The sequence below is a fragment of the Oryx dammah genome, unplaced genomic scaffold, assembly GCF_014754425.2.
Source record: "Oryx dammah isolate SB20612 unplaced genomic scaffold, SCBI_Odam_1.1 HiC_scaffold_12, whole genome shotgun sequence".
Classification (NCBI taxonomy): Eukaryota; Metazoa; Chordata; class Mammalia; order Artiodactyla; family Bovidae; genus Oryx; species Oryx dammah.
Genome location: NW_024070196.1, coordinates 28794927 through 28815821, shown reverse-complemented (window position 1 = coordinate 28815821; position 20895 = coordinate 28794927). Strand labels below are relative to the sequence as shown.

The window sequence follows — 20895 nt, the reverse complement described above, 5'->3', positions numbered from 1 at the left end:
TTTCAATCTGTACCCCCATTTTTTTTTCTTTTCCCTTTTGAAGCAGAATACCATATAGACTCATTTCTTTAAGGGGGGTCCATGAGAGAAGAGGGCTTCCCTGGTTGCTCAGAGGGTAAAGAATCGGCCTGCAATGCAGGACCCCAGGGTTTGACTCCTGGGTTGGGAAAACCCCCTGGAAAAGGGAATGGCAACCCACGCCAGTATTCTTGCCTGGATAATCCCATGGAGCCTGGTGGACTACAGTCCATGGGGTCCCAAAGAGTTGGACATGACTGAGCGGCTAACACTTTCACACTTTCATGAGAGAAGTGTGTTAATCTCCACTCGTCTTTTACACATAAATACCCCTGAATTAATCTAATTTTATGTTAGTCTGCAGCTCCAGTTTGAGCATTAGGCTCAATTCTCCTATTTGGAAGACAATGTCCAGTTCTGTAACACAGTGTAACATAGCGGTGGTGCCAACTTACAAATAATTACTGTTTCCTAATGAATTAATGCTTATTTGGAATTATCATTTTGATACAAATTTAGGTAAAGATGTATTCCGGCTCCCAAACTGGATTTTCTATATTTAAAAGTCATTATGATCCACAGCTCCCCAAAAACTGTTACTACTAAAGAACTATTTATTTTTCCATTCAATCTAAAAATAAAACCTCTCACCCAAACTACATTCCTTAATAGCCACAGTTTAATCTACATAATTTTAAAGTAATTTGAAAGAATCCTTTCTAGTGCAGTGATGTCAAACAAGAGTTGAGACTGAGAGAGTTTGAAACGGATAATTTAAAAGCCCACCACCCTGGAGGTGTCTTGGAGACACTTCAAGAAAGTCTAGGCTCAGGTGAAGGAAGAGATTTTAAAAGCTGAAGCATGCGGCTCTTTGCAAGCCCCTGCTGACACAGGCCGAGCCTGCTACGGCGAGGGCCGCGAAGAGTTAACCAGGGACAGAGCCCCCCGCACCGCGTTCCCGGCGAGCTCCCTCCGCCCTCCCGTCCCCACCCTCTCGTTTTGGCAAGGGATTAAAGTGCTCCCCCCTGTGGCAGCAGTGACCCAGAAATGAGTTTGATTCACAGTCCTTCCTCCATAACAAGCCAACCGCCCGTCCGAGAGTGCCTCCCTGCGCGAGCGCCGGGTGTGTGCGCGCCGGCGAGAGCAGGGGCCCGCCCGGCTCCCCGCCCGCCACTCCGTCCGCCAGCCCGCCACGGCCCGAACTCATGCGGCGCGGAGTGAGCGGCGAGGAGCCCAGCGCCGCGGCCGAACCCCTCCGCAGCAGGTACGCGCGCGGGCCGCGGGGGGCGCGCGGGGAGGGTGCGCCGACCGAGAGTCCGCGCGTGTCCGCGTGTGGGTCCGTGTGCGCGTTCCGATCCCGCGGCGGCGGCGGCAGCGGCGGCGGCTGCAGGACGAGCCGAGAGGCTCAGCCATATTTGATGGTTTTGTTGCTTTGCTCGGGAGTTCTCGGGAGTAATTTAATGCCGAAGGTCGCTGCCTAGTGGAAATAATATAGTACGTCATTAATATGGCGCCAAAAGATTGGGTTCTCGATATGTAGCAAAGGAGGGAGGGCCGGCAGCCGCCGAGCGCAGCGTTACTATCCCACCAGTAACTTGGGCATTGCCGGGGCGGGGGCCAGAGGAGGAGGAGGAGAGGATGATTTTTGGATCCTGAGAATTGATGTGTGTTGGATCAGTAAGTTTTATTACGATTATTTTTCAGTTTTGGGGGCTGAAGACTTAAGAGCTTTTTCTTTTGGTTTTGCGAAGAACATGCGGTTTTCAGGCGAATCATGAATTAAAACGCGTTCAGGAGTAGAAACCCAGTTTAGTTGGCTTTAGTTACAGAATTTTTTAAACAGCCAAAGTGCATTAGGTTGCATGGAAGTGGAAAGCATAATAGCAACTTGGTAGACAGATGGCAATGGCAGAACAAGGTCCGGGTACATATATGAATCCAGAGTGTGTGTGACCGTGGTGGTGGTGGTGCGGGGGAAGGGAGACGACTGTATAGTACAAACATAGGTGTGGGTATAGGTACATCCGTGTAGGGTAGCTGCAGCCCTATCTCTTATCACCGCATCACCACATGTCCAAAATATTCATTGCATCAATTCAAGGGCAGTGAGGGAGGGGTGGGGGGGAGGTGCAGGGACAGTTTTGCAATTAGATTCTTCCCAGTTGGGTTTCCAGTGAACGGACCTTTTACTTATAGCGAGACTGCCTGTGAAGTGTACAACCCTTTATCGGTGAAAATTAGGAAGGAGTTGCATTGGTAGATCAAACTACCGATTAACCATGAACTTAAAACGGATTGCAAATTGCAACCTTTGGCACCGTCTGCAAATTGTGAGGGTGGTGTCGTGTCACTTGGTCCGCCTGAAAGCGTGCAGGGTGCACCCCGGGACTGCAAGTTGCGAAGCCCTTCAAGTGCACGTGTCCTGTGCCTGTGAGTGTGTATTTGTGAGTTGGGGGCTGTTGTTCTGTAGCCAGCAGGCTTTCCGGGTTGTTGGCGCTGCCTTGCAAATGCGGGAGAGGGATGGAATGTGGAATGTTGACCGGGGAACCGAATCCTGTCGGAACGGTCCCATTTGCTAGGGAAATTCGATCCCTTCCACCTCCTTCCCGCTCCCCCCCCGCCCGCCTGCGGGCAGGAGGCGGGGCCGAGGACGCGGCTGCTGCTCAAAGTGGCGGAGCGCGGCGGCGGGAGGCAGGTGCACGGCACCCGCCAGTGGGGGTGCCTCAACTTCCGCGGGCGTTTAAATAGCAGCCTCTCTCCCCTCCCACCGGTAATAGGTGACCTGGCGGCCGAGGGCGGCGGGGGGGAAAGGGACGGGGGAGACCCAGGAGCTAACCTCCGCGGCACGTGGGCAGGTGGTGGGTGGCCCCGGGGCCAACTTTTGTGGCCCGCCTCTGGCGCTGGAGGAGAGGCGGCTCCATGTGGAAATGGGGACGGGCGGGCGGCGGCCGAGGCGCTGCTTTCCCAGCCGCGCCGAAGCGTCACCTAACGGTCCCAGCAGCGCTGCCGGGGCCCGGGGTGGGGGGTTTCGGGGGCGGGGACGCCTGGCCTACCGCGCCCGCGCCGCGGGAGCCCCGCACAAAGCCCGCGGCGCGGGGGCGGCCACCGCGCTCACGCCCGGGGAACGGCCCGAAGCCCGTCGCCGTCCCCGCGTTGATTCCGGCGGGCGGCCGCAGGCGTTTGTTTGTTGGTTCCGCGCCGCCTTCCTCGCCGGATGGCTTCCTGTGACAGAGGTGATACACAGTTTCCAGAACTGTCTGAGGGCGGGAGCGGGAGCCGAGTCCTCTCCGAGCTGCTCGCCGTCACCGCTGCTCCCGCTCCCATCTCACAGCCGTTTCTCGCCGGCGCGCCCGCCCCACTCTGAAGGTGCCGCCCGGGAGGGACTCGGGGAGGGGGGACGGCGCGGCCGTTTCCAGCGGCGCAAGTGGCTTCTAGACGCGAGGGAGCATTTGATTTGCAACTGGGGCCGAGCGGATTGGTGCAGCTGGCGGCGGCGGGGCGGGAGGAGCGGCGGCGGCGGCGGCGGGGGGGTGGCCACTTTCAAACGGAGAGGGCGGCGGCGGCAGCGGGGACTCGCTGCGGAGGGAGCGGGGCTTGATTGCGCCACGAGAAGGTGTCATCACTGCACCGGGGCTAATTCCGGCGGAGGTGCCGGGAGTTACTTTCCCCTCCTCCCGCGCTGTTGTTTCTGTCGCCTTGGGAGGAGGAGGAGGAGGAGGCGGCGACGACGCGGGGGAGGTGGCGGCGTCGCTGCGCGAAGCGGCGGCTCTGCGCACAGCCCGGCGGGCGCCGTACGGTGCTTTCTCCGGTGCGGGGCGGCGGCCCAGTTCTCCCCGCCCCGGGATCCCCGCCTTCCTGGGGTCCTCAGCTTTCTCTGTCCGGCCGCCCCTTCCCCCCGCACGGGCTCTGCATCCCAGAGTCCTCCGCCCCCGGCTCTCCTCGCCCCGGGCCCCCCTCCCCGGGCGTACCCCCCCTCTCCCCGCCCCGGCTTTTCCACCCTGGGCTTCCCTCCCCGGCGCGCGGGGGCGGCCGTAGTCCCGGCACCCGGTGAATGCAGCGAGCAAACAAAAAAGCGGGCGATTTAAACGTGCCTTCGAAACCCGTTAGGAATGCATCGTCACCACGAGACCGTTTAAAAGCAGCTTTGGCTGGTTTTCTAGTAACTAGGAGGCAGGCGCCCCACCTCGCTTCGGCGGGGGCGAGGGTCTGTCGCCTTCTATTTACCACAGCCGAGGGGAAATTTAAATTTTCTCTTTGTAAAGTGATAGCTGCAGTTGAATGACTTAAGACGGCTACATTTTTAGGAAATTGAGTTAGAATCTGAAGTTTCCATTAATGGGAATGCTTAGGGGCTCCTTTCCCAAAGGTTTTTATTAGGTGAACTATTTTTCCTTTTTAGAAAACCTGCTGTGAACGGCTAGCTCTCTAGTTACTTGTACCTCAAGGCTAATACCTTTCAAAGTTAATGAACTAGTTTTGAGATACAGAGAAATTACTTCCCTGGAAGCTGGTTTAGGTAGTGATCCACCAGTGGTTAGAGATTAGGAAGTTGTGTTTGACCAGATCGCCGCTAATCAAGATTTCATCACTTTTAGCTGGAGAAAGGGAGCGTTCAGTGTAACTATACTTGTACTGACAACACTTTTGATAAAATAATTTATAGTAGTAGAGTGAGCAACACATACTGGACAGATAAAGTGCGTGTTCTGTGTGTGACACTTGCTATTAAATACCTTCACCCGAGAATTCTTAATGCCCTTTTGTCCCAACGATTTCAGTCTCATCTAATGCCACTTTTAAATCAGATTGACTTTGGTTATTTTGTTTTCTCCCTTAAGTTTATGTGTTTTTATATGTTATTTGATGAGTTGGCATACATACCTCCTCCTTACAGCAGCCAGAGATAAAAGGAGTTGCCTGAACTTGCAGTAGAATTTGAACTTGATTCCATCTTAAGGTCATAGGCTGCTTTCTAAGAAGAAAATTTGAGTGGGTTGTAACAGATTTTTAACTTTGACAAAGGTGGATGTATGTTCATTTAGAAAGAACAAGATTCCCCACCCCCCACAAGTTCCTCCTCTATCACCAGACAGGTTTTCAGCCTATAAGTGAATACTTTCGTTTCCTATTGCAGAGGTTGAAAGAGTAGCTATAAAGGGAAAATAGTGAAAAATGATGAGTGTGTGAAGTGGGAACAGGAGAAAAAACTTTTTGGACTTTAAGAACATGTTGTATTTTAGAATGAACAGTTGCTTAGCTCAGAGACTTTGGGTAGAAGGATTAACTAAAAAAGCAAACAAAACTTGGAGGACTTGGTGAGAATACAAACACATCTCCACGTGTTTCACCTTCATAAATAATTGATTTTTTACTTCAAAGAGCCCTTAGTGGCTTAAAGTATTATTACAGAAATGGTGTTATTTTACATGTACACGTTTTCAACTAGAGAAGCAAATATAAAACCAGATTGCTATCACCTAGAAATCATCATTTTATCCTTTTCCAGGTAATTGTGTATACATATGTATAATGAATCATACTGTCTGTACAGTTGTGTAAGGAGTGTTTTTTTTTTTTTCTCCTGTTAGCTAGTTTGTCTATTTGGGATACATTTGGATTTTCTTCCTTGGCCTCCAAATATAACAGCAGCTTTGTCTAAAACACTGTCCATTCAAAGATCATTGCATCTCGTTACTTCCTGTAAGTAGACACTGATCTGTAGTAACTTTTTTGACAGAACCTCTGACATTGAGGAGCCATGTCTTCGGAGTTAATCATGACTGGATTTGAAAAAGTTAGAATTAAAGTAGCATTTTTTTTTGTGTGTAATTTAGAGTCTTCAGTTTGAAGATTGTTTGTTTGAAAACTGTTTTAAAGAAATTTGCCTGATGTATTACTCTGCACACTCGCTGAGAAAAAAAAATCAACTGTTTGTGTTTCAGTACTGAGGTGGTTAGAACAGCAAACATCTAGACATCAAACACTGACCAAGTCTTGTATTTTTAGGCATTGTCAGGAGTGAGGAGGAGACAGATGACTCGCACAGTTCTGCTTGCCTGCTTCCTTTCTGTTGGTGAAGCTCTTTCCTCAGTTAGTAATATGGGGCACCTGTTACACTATTACAGTTCATGGTCTGTCAGAATTTGCACTGTATGCCCAGTTTTCCTACATGGTTAATAAAATAAGACATTCTCTAGAGGAAAATACAACACTTTTGTCAATATCTTGCTGCTTATTTGGATTGGCATTGAAATGCTTGACTTAATTGGTCAAACAGTGGGAATTATACCAATGTTAAACTTCTTTCCTCTCTGTTCGAGCCTGTTATAGAACACTGTTGCCTTGTTTAACAGTAAATTTAAAAATTTTTTCAAATAAAGGCTGACTTTGCTTGGAGTTGTTAGTTTCTTAGATTGTATCATAAGTCTGATAGGAACCTTAATTGGCAAAGTTTTAGTTCCTGAGTCAGTAAGTTGTTTCCTTTAAAGTTTTAGTGTTCAGCTGGTTTTCTCTATATTAAGAAGACCTTGTTCAGTCATTAAGCCGTGTCCTACTCTTTGCGACCTCACGGACAGCAGCATGCTTGGCTTCCCTGTCCTTGTCTTGTCTCCCAGAGTTTGCTGAAACTCATCCATTGAGTTGATGTTGCCATCCAGCCATCTCATCCTCTGTCACCGCCTTCTCTTCTGCCTTCAATCTTTCCCAGCATAAATGTCTTTTCCAAGTGAGTCGGCTCTTCTCATCAGGTGGCCAAGTATTGGAGCTTCAGCGTCAGTCCTTCCAGGGAATATTCAGGGTTGATTTCCTTTAGGATTGACTGATTGATCTTCTTGCTGTCCAAGGGACCATCAGATGTCTCCCTCAGCATCACAATTCAAAAGCATTTTAAGAGCATTGTATCTGAGTCTTTGCAACCCCGTGGACTATAGCCTGCCAGGCTCCTTTCTCCATGGAATTCTCCAGGCAAGAATACTGGAATGGGTAGCCATTCTCTTCTCCAGGGGATCTTCCTGCCCCAGAGATTGAACCAGGTCTCCTGCATTTCAGGCAGATTCTTTACTGTCTGAGCCACCAGGGAAGCCCATATGAAGACCTGGCAGCACTTTATTTGGTAATGTATTTAAAATTTGGACAGTTGATATTTTTATTATATATAGTATATAAAATTTCAAAAAGTTGAGACAATTGAGAGTCTTGCTATTTGCTTGGTGAAAGTGAATGGGAAAGTCGCTCAGTCATGTCTGACTCTGTGACTCTATGTGCTATACAGTCCATGGAATTCTCCAGGCTGGAGTACTGGAGTGGGTAGCCTTTCCCTTCTCCAGGGGATCTTCCTAACCCTGGGACCAAACCCAGGTCTCCTGCATTGCAAGCAGATTCTTACCAGCTGAGCCACCAGGAAGCCCAGGAATACTGGAATGGGTAGCCTATCCTTCTCCAGTGGGTCTTCTGACCCAGGAATTGAACCCAGGTCTCCTGCATTGCAGGTGGATTTTTTACCAGCTGCCCATTTGGGAAGCCTATTTGCTTGGTGTGTTTATACAAAGAATATTGATATGTGATTGTGAGGGATTTATATTTTGGTATTTTCACAGATGGTTGGCTCTGATGGAATAAGTAAACTCTGCACTCCTAATAAATGGAAGAGTGGTCCTGGAGCCCCTTTTTACCTTTCAGTTGAAGTGGCATCTTGTTAAGATTAGGCAGGGTTGAGTGTCGTGGAACAGAGAGAAAATTTAGTCTAAGAGAATATTGATTGTGACTCTGGTCATGTTATTGTGGCTTGGCCTTATCTAGCCTAAACTTTGAAAGTTTCAGGTAAGGATGTCTTCCTTACTTGAAAGCAACATAAGTGGGAAGAGTCTTCCTTACCTGAAAGCAACAAAAATAGGAAGAGTGTGTATTTCCATTTTTGAGTTCTTTGTTAACTCTAGACTAGTGGTATATTATGTGCACTTAACAGACGTTCAAGGACCAAGGTTTTAATGAATACTCTAAAACAAGTTACATGTTTACCTTTTTTGCTTTTGGTTCTTCAGGTAGAGTTAAAGACTGTTAAGGTGATTGAGGGCAGTTGAAGTAAGTTCATTTTTTTAAACTTTAGGTTCTTTTTGTTGAATTAAATCACAGTTTTCTCTTGTTTTGAAAGCACTTCCAACTGGCAATAATATATAGTTTTTAATACTGATCTGCACAGGATCAGACATTTAATAATGTCTGCACATGAGATTTTATTAATTTGAAAATTCATGACAGCTTCTAAGACAGTTTCTAAGCAGTTATTTTAAGTGAAGGTTTTACTGGTGAGAGTCCAAACTGAAGAATAAAATGAACATTTTTTTCTTTTACTCCTTTCTCCAGAGTAAGCAGCAAGAATTGGCAAGGTTAACAAGTTGCTGGAGTTTGAGCTGCCTGGTTTTGTGTTTGTTTAGCACAAAGTACACTTAACATGATTTCAGATTTTTCTTGATTAGTCATGGTCATTTTTATGACCATCAGTTATTTCAGTGTTGAAATAAAAAGATGCACTTTAGATGTGTAGGCTGAATACTTGTGACTTGTAACTTTTTTGAGGTCAAGGACACTTGAGATCCAAAACCTGTGGGAACCTCTCTAGCAGAAAAAGTGAGTTACTCAAGAATTTGCATGTCATTTCAGGGTCTAGATGAATACTTTTAAGTGCATCCTTGGATTTCAATTTGGCATTTAAATTCTAGTGACTTCTTTTTGTGATTTCTCTCTGATCCTTTTACATCACTGTTAAACCACACATTATAGTTAAAATGCCTGTCTAGAACAGTCATTTTTCTGCTTATTGGTTACTGGCTTGAAAATCAGATAAGTTTATATAATGTAGTGTACACTGGCCCTAAGAAGGCGCCTCAGGGGTTTTCCTTTGAGAAAAATTCACAAGTTTCTAGATATGGCTTTAATTTAAGTTGCTTAAAACACCACCCTCCTACCCTGCCCTCTTACCCCCTTACTGCTAGTCTGTTGATTTAAAGCAGAGATCAGTAAACTATTTTAGTAAAGGGGCCAGATAGCAAATATTTTAGGCTTTGTGGGCCTGATAGTCCCTATTATAGCTGTTCAACTCTGCCATCCTAAGTGTGAAAGCAATCAGTGGACAAAAAGTAAATGAATGAATGTGACTGTGTCCCAATAAAACTTTATTTACAGATAGTGAAATTTGAATGTGGGATAATTTTCAGGTGTTCTGAAATGTTCTTTTGATTCCCTCTCCCAAGCCATTTAAATACATAAAAACCATTCTTAAGTATTGAACACCAGCAGGTTGTAGACCCCTGATTTATAATGCCACAGCCGTACCTATATATATATATATATATAAAACCCGTACTGTAGTATATATACCTGTAGAACAGTATATACCTGTAGTGTAGGATGTGCATGCATGCGTGCTAACTCTCTTCAATCATTTCTGACATTTATGACCCTATGGACCTTTGCCTGCCTGGCTCCTCTGTCCATGGGATTCTCCAAGCAAGAATACTAGATTGGGTTGCTGTGCCCTCCTGCAGGGGAGTTTTCTGACCCAGGGATCAAACCAGCGTATCTTACGGCGCCTGCATTGGTAGGCAGGGTCTTTGCCAGTAGTGCCGCTTGGGAAGCCTGTAGTATACTATAGTGATACAGTTTTAGCTGGTCACCAGATTATTTCTGCTGGGACTGAATTCCAGTTGAAATCAGAAGTTTGATAAATATGAAGGCGGTTGACTCATCTCAGGGCTGTGGCTCCTAACTCTTTGGTTCCTAGATAGACTTTGAGGGTAGGATGTGTAATACAGGACCCCCATGCACCTTGCAAAACACAGCTAGATAGTCACACCCTCCCAGGAGGCCAGGCCCAGAAGCCCTGCCTGAGGGAAATATACATTATGACCTGGGACTGCATCCAGAGGGGTGTGATGTCTCTCCACGCAGGGTGTGTGTCACACCAGTTGGAAGTGAATACCTGCTGCCCAGAGGACACAAAGCCCTGTGATAGTGTTCAGGGAACCGCTCGTGCTCTCTCTGTCCAGCTCTCCAGCAGGCAAAATGGCATTTGCAGCCATCTTCACATCAGCTTGCCAGGAAATATGTTTCAAGTTCTAAGTTAACAGACTGTTGTTTGTTGAGTACATTTTAGTTGTCTGACCCCTGATAACATGTAGTCCGTGGCCTTAATCTTCGTGATAACCTCTTTCTAAATCTCAGGAGGTGTCCAGCAGCAGGAAGTCCGTGGTGCCATCACCTGGGAGGAGGAGGATGGATGGCACAGGTCTTTGATTCAGCCTCTGGCTTTGCCCTAGACTCATCTGTGTGTCTTTGCCCTTGCTGCTTAACCTCTCCAGAACCTACTGTACGTACTTCCTTTTAAAATTAGGAAAGGTAAATTATCTCCAAAACATTTTCTAGAGATTGTTAGGATTTTGTGTGTTTCTTTGGGGAAGATGTCCTGTAGACACAATCCATGGCTGAGACTGTTTTCAGCTTTAGCCTCAGAGACTACTTTGCAGACCTTGCTGCTAGGTTTTGAGACTGTCTTGTTTCTGTGACTGTAGTAACAGGACTTGTACAGTTGTGATGAAATGTTTGTTTTAATATATAATTTAGATGATGTGTAAATGCAGTTTTTGTTGTTGTTGTTAAGTGACTCATCTAGATCTTCTAGTGTACAACATTGGAAGTCTATAAATTTTGTTTTTAAACTGTACTTTAAGATTTTTTGGTGACTTAACATTGTCAGTGGTAACTGATAGTTTCTGACAACCGGCTATAATCAGGGAACAAAGTTCCTCAAAACAGCTGCATTTCAGCCTGTGCACAGTGTAATTGTCATTAGCTGGTTGAGTCTGGTTTCTGCAGAAGCTGCTTTGTATATCCTGTATAAGAACATCTGGTTTGAGCATTTAAAAATCTTTTAAAATTACCCTGTACTACTTTGCATTTATTGGCTTATTCTTCCGAGAGTCAGATAAGGGAGTGTAGACTCCTTTCCCATCCTTGACATTGGTTCATTCAGAACTATCTCCTGCTAACTGTTTTTTTTTTTTTTTAAGTGTTATTCTTCAGTGAAGTTCTAGTTTGATCTGAAGAATGTGTGTGTGTGTATGTGTTAAAAATTAGGATTTGGTTTAAAGATCCCAAGGCTGAATGGAACACAAACGTCTCATTGCAGTGAAGTGTTATATAAAAAACTTTCTTTTCATATATTCTGAAGAGATTGGTCTTATGTTCGTTTTCTCCAGTAATTTGTTAAAAAAGAAAAAAGTATGAAAAGAGGACCTATAGTGCAAAATAGACTACATCTTTCATGTGAATTTTGACACAGAGCAATAGCACTGTGTTAAGTGTTAAGGAGGATTCTGAGGTCACGCCTGGGCTTGTGGAAAAAAAGAATGACCTAATTTATTAACCATGCCTGCCATGGGTAGAGGAAATGGTGTGTTTGGTAACCATCTCTGGAATGTAGCTTTTTTTTTTTTCCTTTCCCCCAAAATAGTACTGCTCTGGAAATGGATAAGAGGTTGAGTATTTATTTGACTTTGAATTCTTTAAAGGTAGTTTAAACCCTAGTTTTCTTGTCCGAGTTAGTTTTTCTATTCTTACCACATATATTTTTACTGACCTGCTGCTGGTACACTGGCTATTCTTATGTTTTGAAAACTTTCACTTTTGAATTAAATAATGAATGAGTGATAGTAGCATTTTATGGCATTATCCTATTACCTTTTCTATTTTTTTCCTCCTATGCTATTTCATCAGGTATTTTAAAACAAGATGAGCCTTTGATACCGCATCTCAGGAAGGAGGTGGAATATACGTAGTTATTGGTAGCTGCTCAATATATGTAGTTCATATATATTTTCATATACTATGAATATATGTAGTTTATTGGCTGGTGCCTGTGTGGGGCCAAGAAGCTGTGCTCCCAGTGTCTTCTATAATGTGAGGAGCAAGAAACAACAGTTCTGGATTTTAAATCTTTACTATTAACAAATAGCATAGTGCAGGATCATGGTAAAAAATTAAAATCATCTAAAAGGTCATTCAGTTCAGTTCAGTCACTCAGTTGTGTCTGACTCTTGGCGACCTCATGGACTGCACCACGTCAGGCCTCCCTGTCTATCGCCAACTCTCGGCGTTTACCCAGACTCATGTCTATTGAGTTGGTGATGCCATCCAACCATCTCATCCTCTGTCGTCCCCTTCTCCTCCTGGCTTCAATCTTTGCCATCATCAGGGTCTTTCCCAATGAGTCAGTTCTTCACATCAGTTGGCCAAAGTATTGGAGTTTCAGCTTCAGCATCAGTCCTTCCAATGAATATTCAGGACTGATTTCCTCCTTTAGGATGGACTGATTGGATCTCCTTGCAGTTCACAGGACTCTCAAGAGTCTTCTCCAACACACTCCAGCTCAAAAGCGTTAATTCTTCGGCACACAGCTTTCTTTATAGTCCAACTCTCACATCCAGACATGACTACTGGAAAAAACGATAGCTTTGACTAGATGGACCTTTGTTGGCAAAATAATGTCTCTGCTTTTTAATATGCTGTCTAGGTCATATGCTGTAAAAGGTCATAACTGGAAGTAAAATTTCCCAATCTATTCAGTCTAGAACTCTGCAGTCACTCTATAAATTTTCCATGAATCTGCAAGCAGTTGTGTGTATATATATATATATCTTCCCTCTTTTATATGTAAATGGGCTGATATTCCATTTTTCTCCCCTGCAGTTTGTGGGTGTTTCTTTCTTGGTATGTCTTTTGGTATCTTCCACATCTGAACATACAGATCTACTAGAAAGGCATTCTGAGTAGATGGAAACGGGTAGAAGCTCAGGGTTGGAGTCCATAATGTCTGGTTGCCTTATATTGTTTGGGGTGAATTCATGGAAAGAGAACAAAAATACATCCCAAATACAGATGGTTGGAATGTTTTATCATAACTGCTCTTCAGGTGCTGACTCTAATTGTCATCAATTACAGAGACCTAGGAGGGATTTAATAGATTATTTTAGGGCTCATAAACAGAGATTGGATTACTTATAAAGGCAAATGGTAGCTGCCTGTGATTCATTCAGAACCACTCACATTTATAAATTTCTTAAAATCTTGAAAAACTTTTATTTACTTTTAAAGTCCGGTTTTAAAAATAATTTATAAAGAACTTAATGGTGAACTAGTGTGTTACAGCACTTGGATTTTCTTAGTAACATTCACAGGGATGACTATTGCATTTATTATTATCTGGGCAGTTATTAAAATCTTTTTTTGGGGAGAGGTGGTGGGTTATTTGTTGCTAATATAAACTCTTTTTCAGCTGAATATTTTCAAGTAGATGTCCCTGCAGAGACTGTAGAAGTTTGGGCACCATGTCCTTTAAACAAATTTTGATATATGACATTATAACAGACACATTTTTATAAGTTCTTTTTTTCTGAGTTGAAATATTTAGACAAGATTAAAGCGTTTAACACTTAAGATCTAAGCAGTTTGTCAGTTATATCAAATCTATGACTGTCTTTTTGACCAGATATAATTTTCCGGTTAAAGTGAGAAATCTGAGTTTGAGTTACAGTCACAGTAGTATTTTTAAACTCTGAGCATTTGAATTTAGATAGTGTTGTTAATTTGAAAACTTTATGTCTAAGAGATTAATGTTTGCTATAAAAACTGAGATAAGAAACCAGCTGATCTTGTTCACATTCATTTATGGATGGATAAGAGATTACTTTGAAGTATAGGTCATTATTATATTCGGTTATTTATTTGGGGTAATGTATACTCTTTGAATGGAGAAGGAAATGGCAACCCACTCCAGTATTCTTGCCTGGAGAATCCCATGGACGGAGGAGCCTGGTGGGCTACAGTCCGCAGGATCTCAAAGAGTCAGACACGGCTGAGTGACTTCATTTTCACTTTCACTTTCATACTCATTCATTGAAGATAAGAAGAAAGAAAATCTATTAAGAAAATGTGAGTCTTTCTTTATGGGGGAAGTATTAATAGTCTATGACCAGTGACTGAGGGACCAAATCATGTTGCATAGTGTTTAAAAATAATATTTGAATGTCTGAACTTAGCAAATAGAGCCACCTCGTTACAAAATCTTTTGTCTTTATGTAAGACTTCTTGGTGTTTGGCAGTCAGTTCTTTAATGTATGTTTTTATATTATACATATGCTAAATACATTTACAAATATAGTACATTTAAATATTAGATTATTAACTTTGACAGAGAATGGAAGGACACCTTATAAATTTGAAAATAAATAGTAGAAGTTACTCCAGTTAAAGATTAATTAGATATTAAAGTGAAGTGTCTCACATTCTCTAAAGCTGAGTTGAACATAGGATAGAGTTTACATTCAGGAACTCAGTTATTCATCCTACATTGTGTGGGTGTGTTCAGTCACTCAGCCGTGTCCGACTTTGTGGGCCCATGGACTGTAGCCCACCAGAGTCCTCTGTCTGTGGGATTTTCCCATACGAATACTGGAGTGGGTTGCCATTTCCTACTCCAGGGGATCTTCCTGACCGGGGGATTGAGCTCAAGTCTCTTGACTCCTGCATTGACTGGTGGATTCTTTACCACTAGCGCCACCTGGGAAGCCCCGTTCATCCACTGCATTAGTTATGTATTAAGTGATACACAGAGAAGGAATATGTAGAGGTCTTTGAGTACTTTCTAGAACTTCTTGAGAGTGAAATAAATAAGAATGAAAACATACTGGACAAAACTGATACTTTGAGTGAAAAAAATAGCCTTTCTGCATATAAACCATAAGCAATTAAAATCACTAGGGTGCAATCCTTAATATAGTTGTAGAGTTTATGGCCTGATAATTTGGTCCCTGTTCCACCACAGAATAATGCTAATAATGGGACAGTTCCTCAAATCTGTCTTTTTCCCAGGTGTAGCACTGAATAAACATTCTGAAATTCTTAATCATCTTACTCTTTTTGTGAAAGTTCTTCTTTCTGTCCTCCAGGGTCATTTCTCCTTCTTCCTTGGCTAGAGTCACATACCAGTCATGCCTCCCTGGAACCACACCCAGGTCACTAAATTTGTTCCCTTGCAAATTCCTGAACCACTTGGGGATGGGTTCCTTGAGCTAAGGCTGCTCTTAACTTAGTGCCTGCCGGTTCCCCACCCTAATTTCAGTCCAAGGAAAACATAAATTTGAAGGTTTTGAGGCAGCTTGCTGTCTCATGTACATATCCTGTGAAAATGTTAGTTCCTCAATCATGTCTGACTCTTTGCAGCCCTGTGGACTGTAGCCTACCAGGGTCCTCTATACCAGGCAAAAATGCTAGCGTTGGTTGCCATTTCCTTCTCTGGGAAATCTTCCTGACCCAGGGATTGAACCCAGGTCTTCATAACAGTTACCACACTGCAGCTAGTTATCTAGATATCTGCTTACTGTATCTCCCTCTGGGCCATTCCCTACCTTGTTCATCATATCTTTGGCATCTAACTTGATACAGTTTTAATTGAATGAACATGTTAACTAATCCACTGCTTTTTAACACGTGTGGCAGGAGAGGCTGAAGGAGAGCGATCTGCATGCAGGATGTTGCGTATGCTTCCTGAGGAGATGATGCCCTGCGCGGCTACCACACGTGCCTGGTTGTCTCGGCTCGTCCTCCCTGTTTCCAAAGGATTGTCACTTGACTGATCCAGCCAGGGTCTTTGGCCAATGACTTCCTCTTACTTGGCCTTTCTAGGCAGTGTTCAGATTATAATCAGGTTTCCTAGGTAGTTTTTTTGCTTTTTGGGCAAAGTCCCAATTGCCTAATAATTAGTATTTTGTCTACTTAGCTGTTATGCTTCTCATGGCAAATGGACACTCCAGGCTCCTGTAAATTGTATCACTTTGAAGCCAGTTTTGATGAAATCAGATAGGATGTTAGAAGAGCCCTGTTGAGGACTGGACCCAGAGTTCTGGGGGTGCCTGTTGTAGCTGCCCTTTGAAGTCTTTTTTTTTTTTTTTTGAAGTTTTGCTTAAGACCCATTTCTGTGAAGTCTTTATTTCACATTTAATCCAAGAGAATCTCTGTTCTCTAGAACTTAACTATAACCTTTTAGAGACACACTTGTATAAAACATTTGAGTGATGATGCAAAGCAGGAGTTGATTGCGTGTTAAAGAAAATAGTACATTAAAAGGCTGAGTGAAAAAGTTCTAAAAGATGAAAAAGGTGAAATGAGTGGTACTGAATGTAAATGGTTTTAATTGGAGTGGTGGATGGTTCTTGGTGGTTTTGAGCTGAGCCCTCAAGAAGAGATGGGATTGGGATGGATGGGTGAGGAGGAAAGGGCCAAGGAGCACTGGGAGCAGAGGCTGAGGCTGGAAAGAAGAGGTGTTTTATGACAGAGGCCAGGCAAGCTGGTTAGGGGTTCTTGGTAGGAGAGATGTTTGGGTAGAGCAGGGAGGGGCCAGGTGGTGGGAAACCTGGGTTTCTAGCTGGAGCCATTTGCAGTGTGAAACGGAGAGATTGGCAGAGGAAATAGCTTGGAGAGGTCACCTTACAGGGTGGATTAATTTGCTGTAATAATTCCATAAAGAAGGCTGAGCATTGAAGAATTGATGCTTTTGAACTGTGGTGCTGATGAAGACTTGAGAATCCCGTGGACGGCAAGGAGGGCAAACCAGTCAATCCTAAAAGAAATATTCATTGGAAGGACTGATGCTGAAGCTCCAATACTTTGGCCACCTGATGCAAAGAGCCGACTCATTGGAAAAGACCCTGATGCTGGGAAAGATTGAGGTTAGGAGGAGAAGAGAGTGACAGGATGAGATGGTTGGATGGTATCATCAGCTCAATGGACATGAGTTTGAGCAAACTCTGGAAGATAGTGAAGGACAGGGAAGCCTGGCATGCTGTTGTCTGTGGGTTGCAAAGAGTTGGACCCAACTTAGTGACAGAACAACAAAGAAAACCGTGGGCATGGAGAAAGGAAGGCTAGTGCCTGAAGCAGTCTAGGGGTAGGTGGCTGAACACCTGGTGGGGCAGTAGGGGGACTTGAAGGGATCACATATTAGGAAATGATGAGCCTTTGCAGTTGAACAGAAAGGTAAGAAAGGATTGTTGTTGATGTTGCTTAGTCGCTTAGTCATGATTCTTTGTGTCCCCATGGGCTTTAGCCCGCCACGCGCCTCTGTCCATGGGATTTCCCAGGCCAGAATACTGGAGTGGGTTCCCATTTCCTTCTCCCGGGGACCTTCCCGACCCAGGGATCGAACCCACGCCTCGTGCTTTGGCAGGTGTATTCTTCACCGCTGAGCCACCTGGGAAGCCCAAGAAGAGATACATATTAGTAAATTAGTGAGCAAATAGTTAAGATTCTGAATATGAAGGCACTGCAGAGAGTAATATGCTAGGTTTTATATATATATATTAAGTATACAGTGTTTTGCCCAAAATGTGCTGCCGCTTTTTGTTACCTCTTTGTTCTTCCGGACTCAGCTCAGAATCTTACCAACGCCATCAGCATGTGTTTCTCTAGCCTTGTGTTGACCACTGTCGAGCACTCACCATGTTGAATTCCTGCTGACCAGTCTGTCTACTCAGCTAGACCGGGAGCTCCCTGAGATCAGACGCAGTCAATGTGCTCCAGCACCTCCTCATACATTAGACATTCAGATGTTTGTGGGATGCATTATATGCCATTAGGTTTTCTTGCTGCTTTCTCTGGAGCGTTGCAAGTAGCCCTTTTAATTGATTATTACTTATCTTACTACCATCTAGACAATAATCAGCGAGTGCCCTAAATGATGCTGAGGGCCCTCTGCTTGCTCTATTGGTTTTCGTTGGACAGATGTTTGCAGCTTACAACCACTGTATTGTGTGTCTTAAAGACCGTAACATGTGCATACTTTGATTTCTTGATGGAGTAAGTAACCCCAGGTGAGGTAAATCAGCCTGATGTCAAGGTTTAAGTACCTCAGAGCCACAGAGGAGGTGATGCTGGTGTGCCCACGCCCCATTACTATGCAGGTTCCCTGGAGAAGTGCAGCACACACAGCGTACTTCACCTCCTTTACTCAGGCTCTTTCAGGGCTGGTGAGAATGGAGTTCATTAGAAGGGAAATACTATTTTTACTTTTCTTTTACTTAGGTATTTTTGCGTGTTAGGAGCATCATCCGTTTTGGCCAGTGCTTGCATTTTGCATATAGTCGCTGTTGAAAGCATGTGCTTTCTCTGAGAGCTGTGTGTGAACACTAGGAGGAGAGCATTTTGGTGTAAAAAGATTCTGAGTTTTCCAAACTCTTCTGTTTAGGTAAAGCTAGTTGTCCGAATCAGTGAAGATGCAGCCAACGTTTGTTGCCTCATTTCTAGCTGGGGAGAGTTTATGGGCTTTCTCAGCCTCTTTCTCCTCCTCACCGTTCTTAACACCTGCTCATGATGGGGGTCTGTATTCTTGCCCTGATGCTTCACACTGTGACTCTTAAGGAATTCCTCTTTAGGAAACACTTTCCTTTTCTCTTTTTATCGTTCTCAAGCTCTCTTGCAGTGTAGGATTTAGGAGCTGAAGCTGTTACTGGGAACGAGTGGGTCTTTGCCTTTCTGTTTTTGCGTGTTGCCTCCTGACGGTTTGGTGGGGGGGGCAGGGGTGCCTTCTAGAAAGTGAGAGGACAGCTCAGCTGTCAGCACCTGGCGTTTTGGCAGAGGGTGACAGGGCAGGGAGGATAATCACGTGGGCAGTGGGCCACAGGAGTTTGCCGACTGAGGAACTTTCTCTGGGGTGGGCCTGCCCTAGGTTGCTGGGTGTTAGAGTTACGGGTGAAGAGGGCTCTGCAGAAAAGCCAGGGCTGTGGGTGGGGCCTCACTGGTTGTAGATTTTATGACTGTTGATGCTACCTGTGACCCAGATCAGGACTCATGTCCTGGCTTCCTCTTGGAAATTCTTTTAATCATCTTTTGAAGAATCATTTGGTAAAAACATACAAACCTTAACTGGTGTCTCAGAAAGGAAATTTTTTGTGTAGATCAGGGGCCTGAATGTTTGAAAGAACCGTATAGGTCTGTTTTGAAGGTGGGAGCAGATGCATTGTGTGGCATGCTTTGAGCTTTTCTTGACTTAGGTTTTCCAGTTCCACTTGGAGCGGCCCTTTGGGTTTGTATTTCTGACTCGTAGAGCAGTTTCTGTCTTGTTCTGTTCTAGCGTAGTGATGCTCCACATTCTTTCCCCACAGGCTTCCTGTGTGCCCCACTCTTAGGAACTCACCACATTGTGATGGTGGGATTCCCAGGGAGGGAGAGTTTGGGATATACTTTTCTGAGAGGCTGAGCGGGGAGGGGATAGCTCACCAACCATACTTTGACTTGGAAAGCCCTCCTCTCTCTTTGGGAATTACCGATCTGGCAGTAGTATTTGGGCCCTAAAGATGTCAAGGTGACGAGTAATTTTCAGTTTGGAAAAGCTTTTTGGTTGTGTTTAGAAAGCTGCCCTGTCTGAATGTAACGTCACGGCCATCTGTGGGAGTTCGGTGGTGGCCATCAGTCCCAGGCCACTGCCCTCTTTCTCTGTTCTGTGGTGCCGGAGGCCTGTTACCACCAGCTGCCTGGCAAGAGCTGGCCGGGTAGACTGGGTGTCTGCTCAGACTGCTTTCTTCATTTGGTTGAGTTGGGTTGGACAAGGCTTGTAAGGAGTTGGGGAAAAGGTAGTGAAATTGGATTTTGCCTGCTCACAATGTGACCTTGGGCAGGTCACTGCTTAAACCTTTTAGACTTGAGTTTTCCTCCTGAGTAAAGGGAGGAGTCTAGATAAGAATGAATTGCTGGGGTGCTAGAGATGACTAGGGTAGGTATTTGCATTCCCAGTGCTCCATTTGTTCTGTCCCTAGAATTCTAGGTATTCCGTTTTTAGGGTTCTTTCAGTAGTATTTGCCGGAGAAGCAATGCTGCCCAGTGCAGTGTAGATATTCACACATCCTGGCATAGCCCCGTCCCTAACCACTCTGCCCTCCAATACACGTGTAAAATATGAGTCTGTATATAGTGAGGAAGCACTGTGCTCATTGCCATGGGTTTTTCTCTGCAGAGCTTGCTGCCAGTCAGCTAAAGAGACTCTCGGAGTAGTTGTAGTGATAATGTCACAGGAGTGAGAGAGAAGCCTGGCACCTTTGGGAGACCTGCTGATGTGTAATTTCTCCACCTCTCCCCCTCCTTTTTGAACCTGTTCTGTTAATAATTGCACCTAATTATGTCTCTTTGGTCTTTTTATTGTTTATAATTCAAATGCTACTTAAAGCCGATTGTTTGCTTTTTGTGTGCTGTAAATCCTGGGCTACCATCTGAAGCACAACTTGATGGTTGTGTATTATCATCTTGGGTTAAGTGCTGTCTCATTGCTTTGCAGGCTGCCTGCTGTTTCCCGGGGAGATCATGAAACGAGGTCGCCTTCCCAGCAGCAGTGAGGATTCTGACGACAATGGCAGTAAGTCCTGCTTTGTTGTTCTTGGAGCCTCCCAGGGTTTGGGTCCATGTAAAAACAGGATTTTTTTAATGTAATGCTTTAAAGAGCTGAGGTGCTTCATGTATCAGGGAGGTCAGAAGAGAGCCAAGGCCTGAGCATCACATCTGAGTGGGATGCCGCAGGTCTTTATCTTGCTGGGTGAGGTTGAATGCAGGCGGCATTCCTCAGGCTTCCTGTTTGCTGTCCAAAGGTGAATAATCCAGTTTCCAGAGTCACTGGTGTGTCTGTTTTTCCTAAACATCATTTACAGCACTTCACAGTTGCTCTTTATGAAAAGGGAACTTAATCGAAGCCAGTTAATTATTAACCAGTCCAGCCTGATACAAAGGGAGATTGGGCTGCCTGGTGTGATGTGAAAATATCAAGCACAGGTTTTTAGTAGGTCA

At 44.6% G+C, this 20895-nt stretch overlaps 1 protein-coding gene across 3 annotated transcripts in view; it reads left to right on the top strand.

The window, feature by feature from the left end:
* Positions 1-1148: 1148 nt before the first annotated feature.
* The window catches only part of JADE1 (jade family PHD finger 1), a 56802-nt gene continuing 37055 nt past the window's right edge, over positions 1149-20895 (top strand). The window contains exons 1-2 of one of the 3 annotated variants that reach the window (XM_040250519.1): positions 1149-1282; positions 20393-20470. In XM_040250519.1, the coding sequence (XP_040106453.1) occupies positions 20419-20470 (52 nt within the window). In that variant the 5' untranslated portion in view covers positions 1149-1282; positions 20393-20418. Of the gene's footprint in view, positions 1283-1445; positions 1696-2666; positions 2789-20392; positions 20471-20895 lie in introns of those variants that run through there. The other 2 variants (XM_040250521.1, XM_040250520.1) reach the window with 2 other exon arrangements.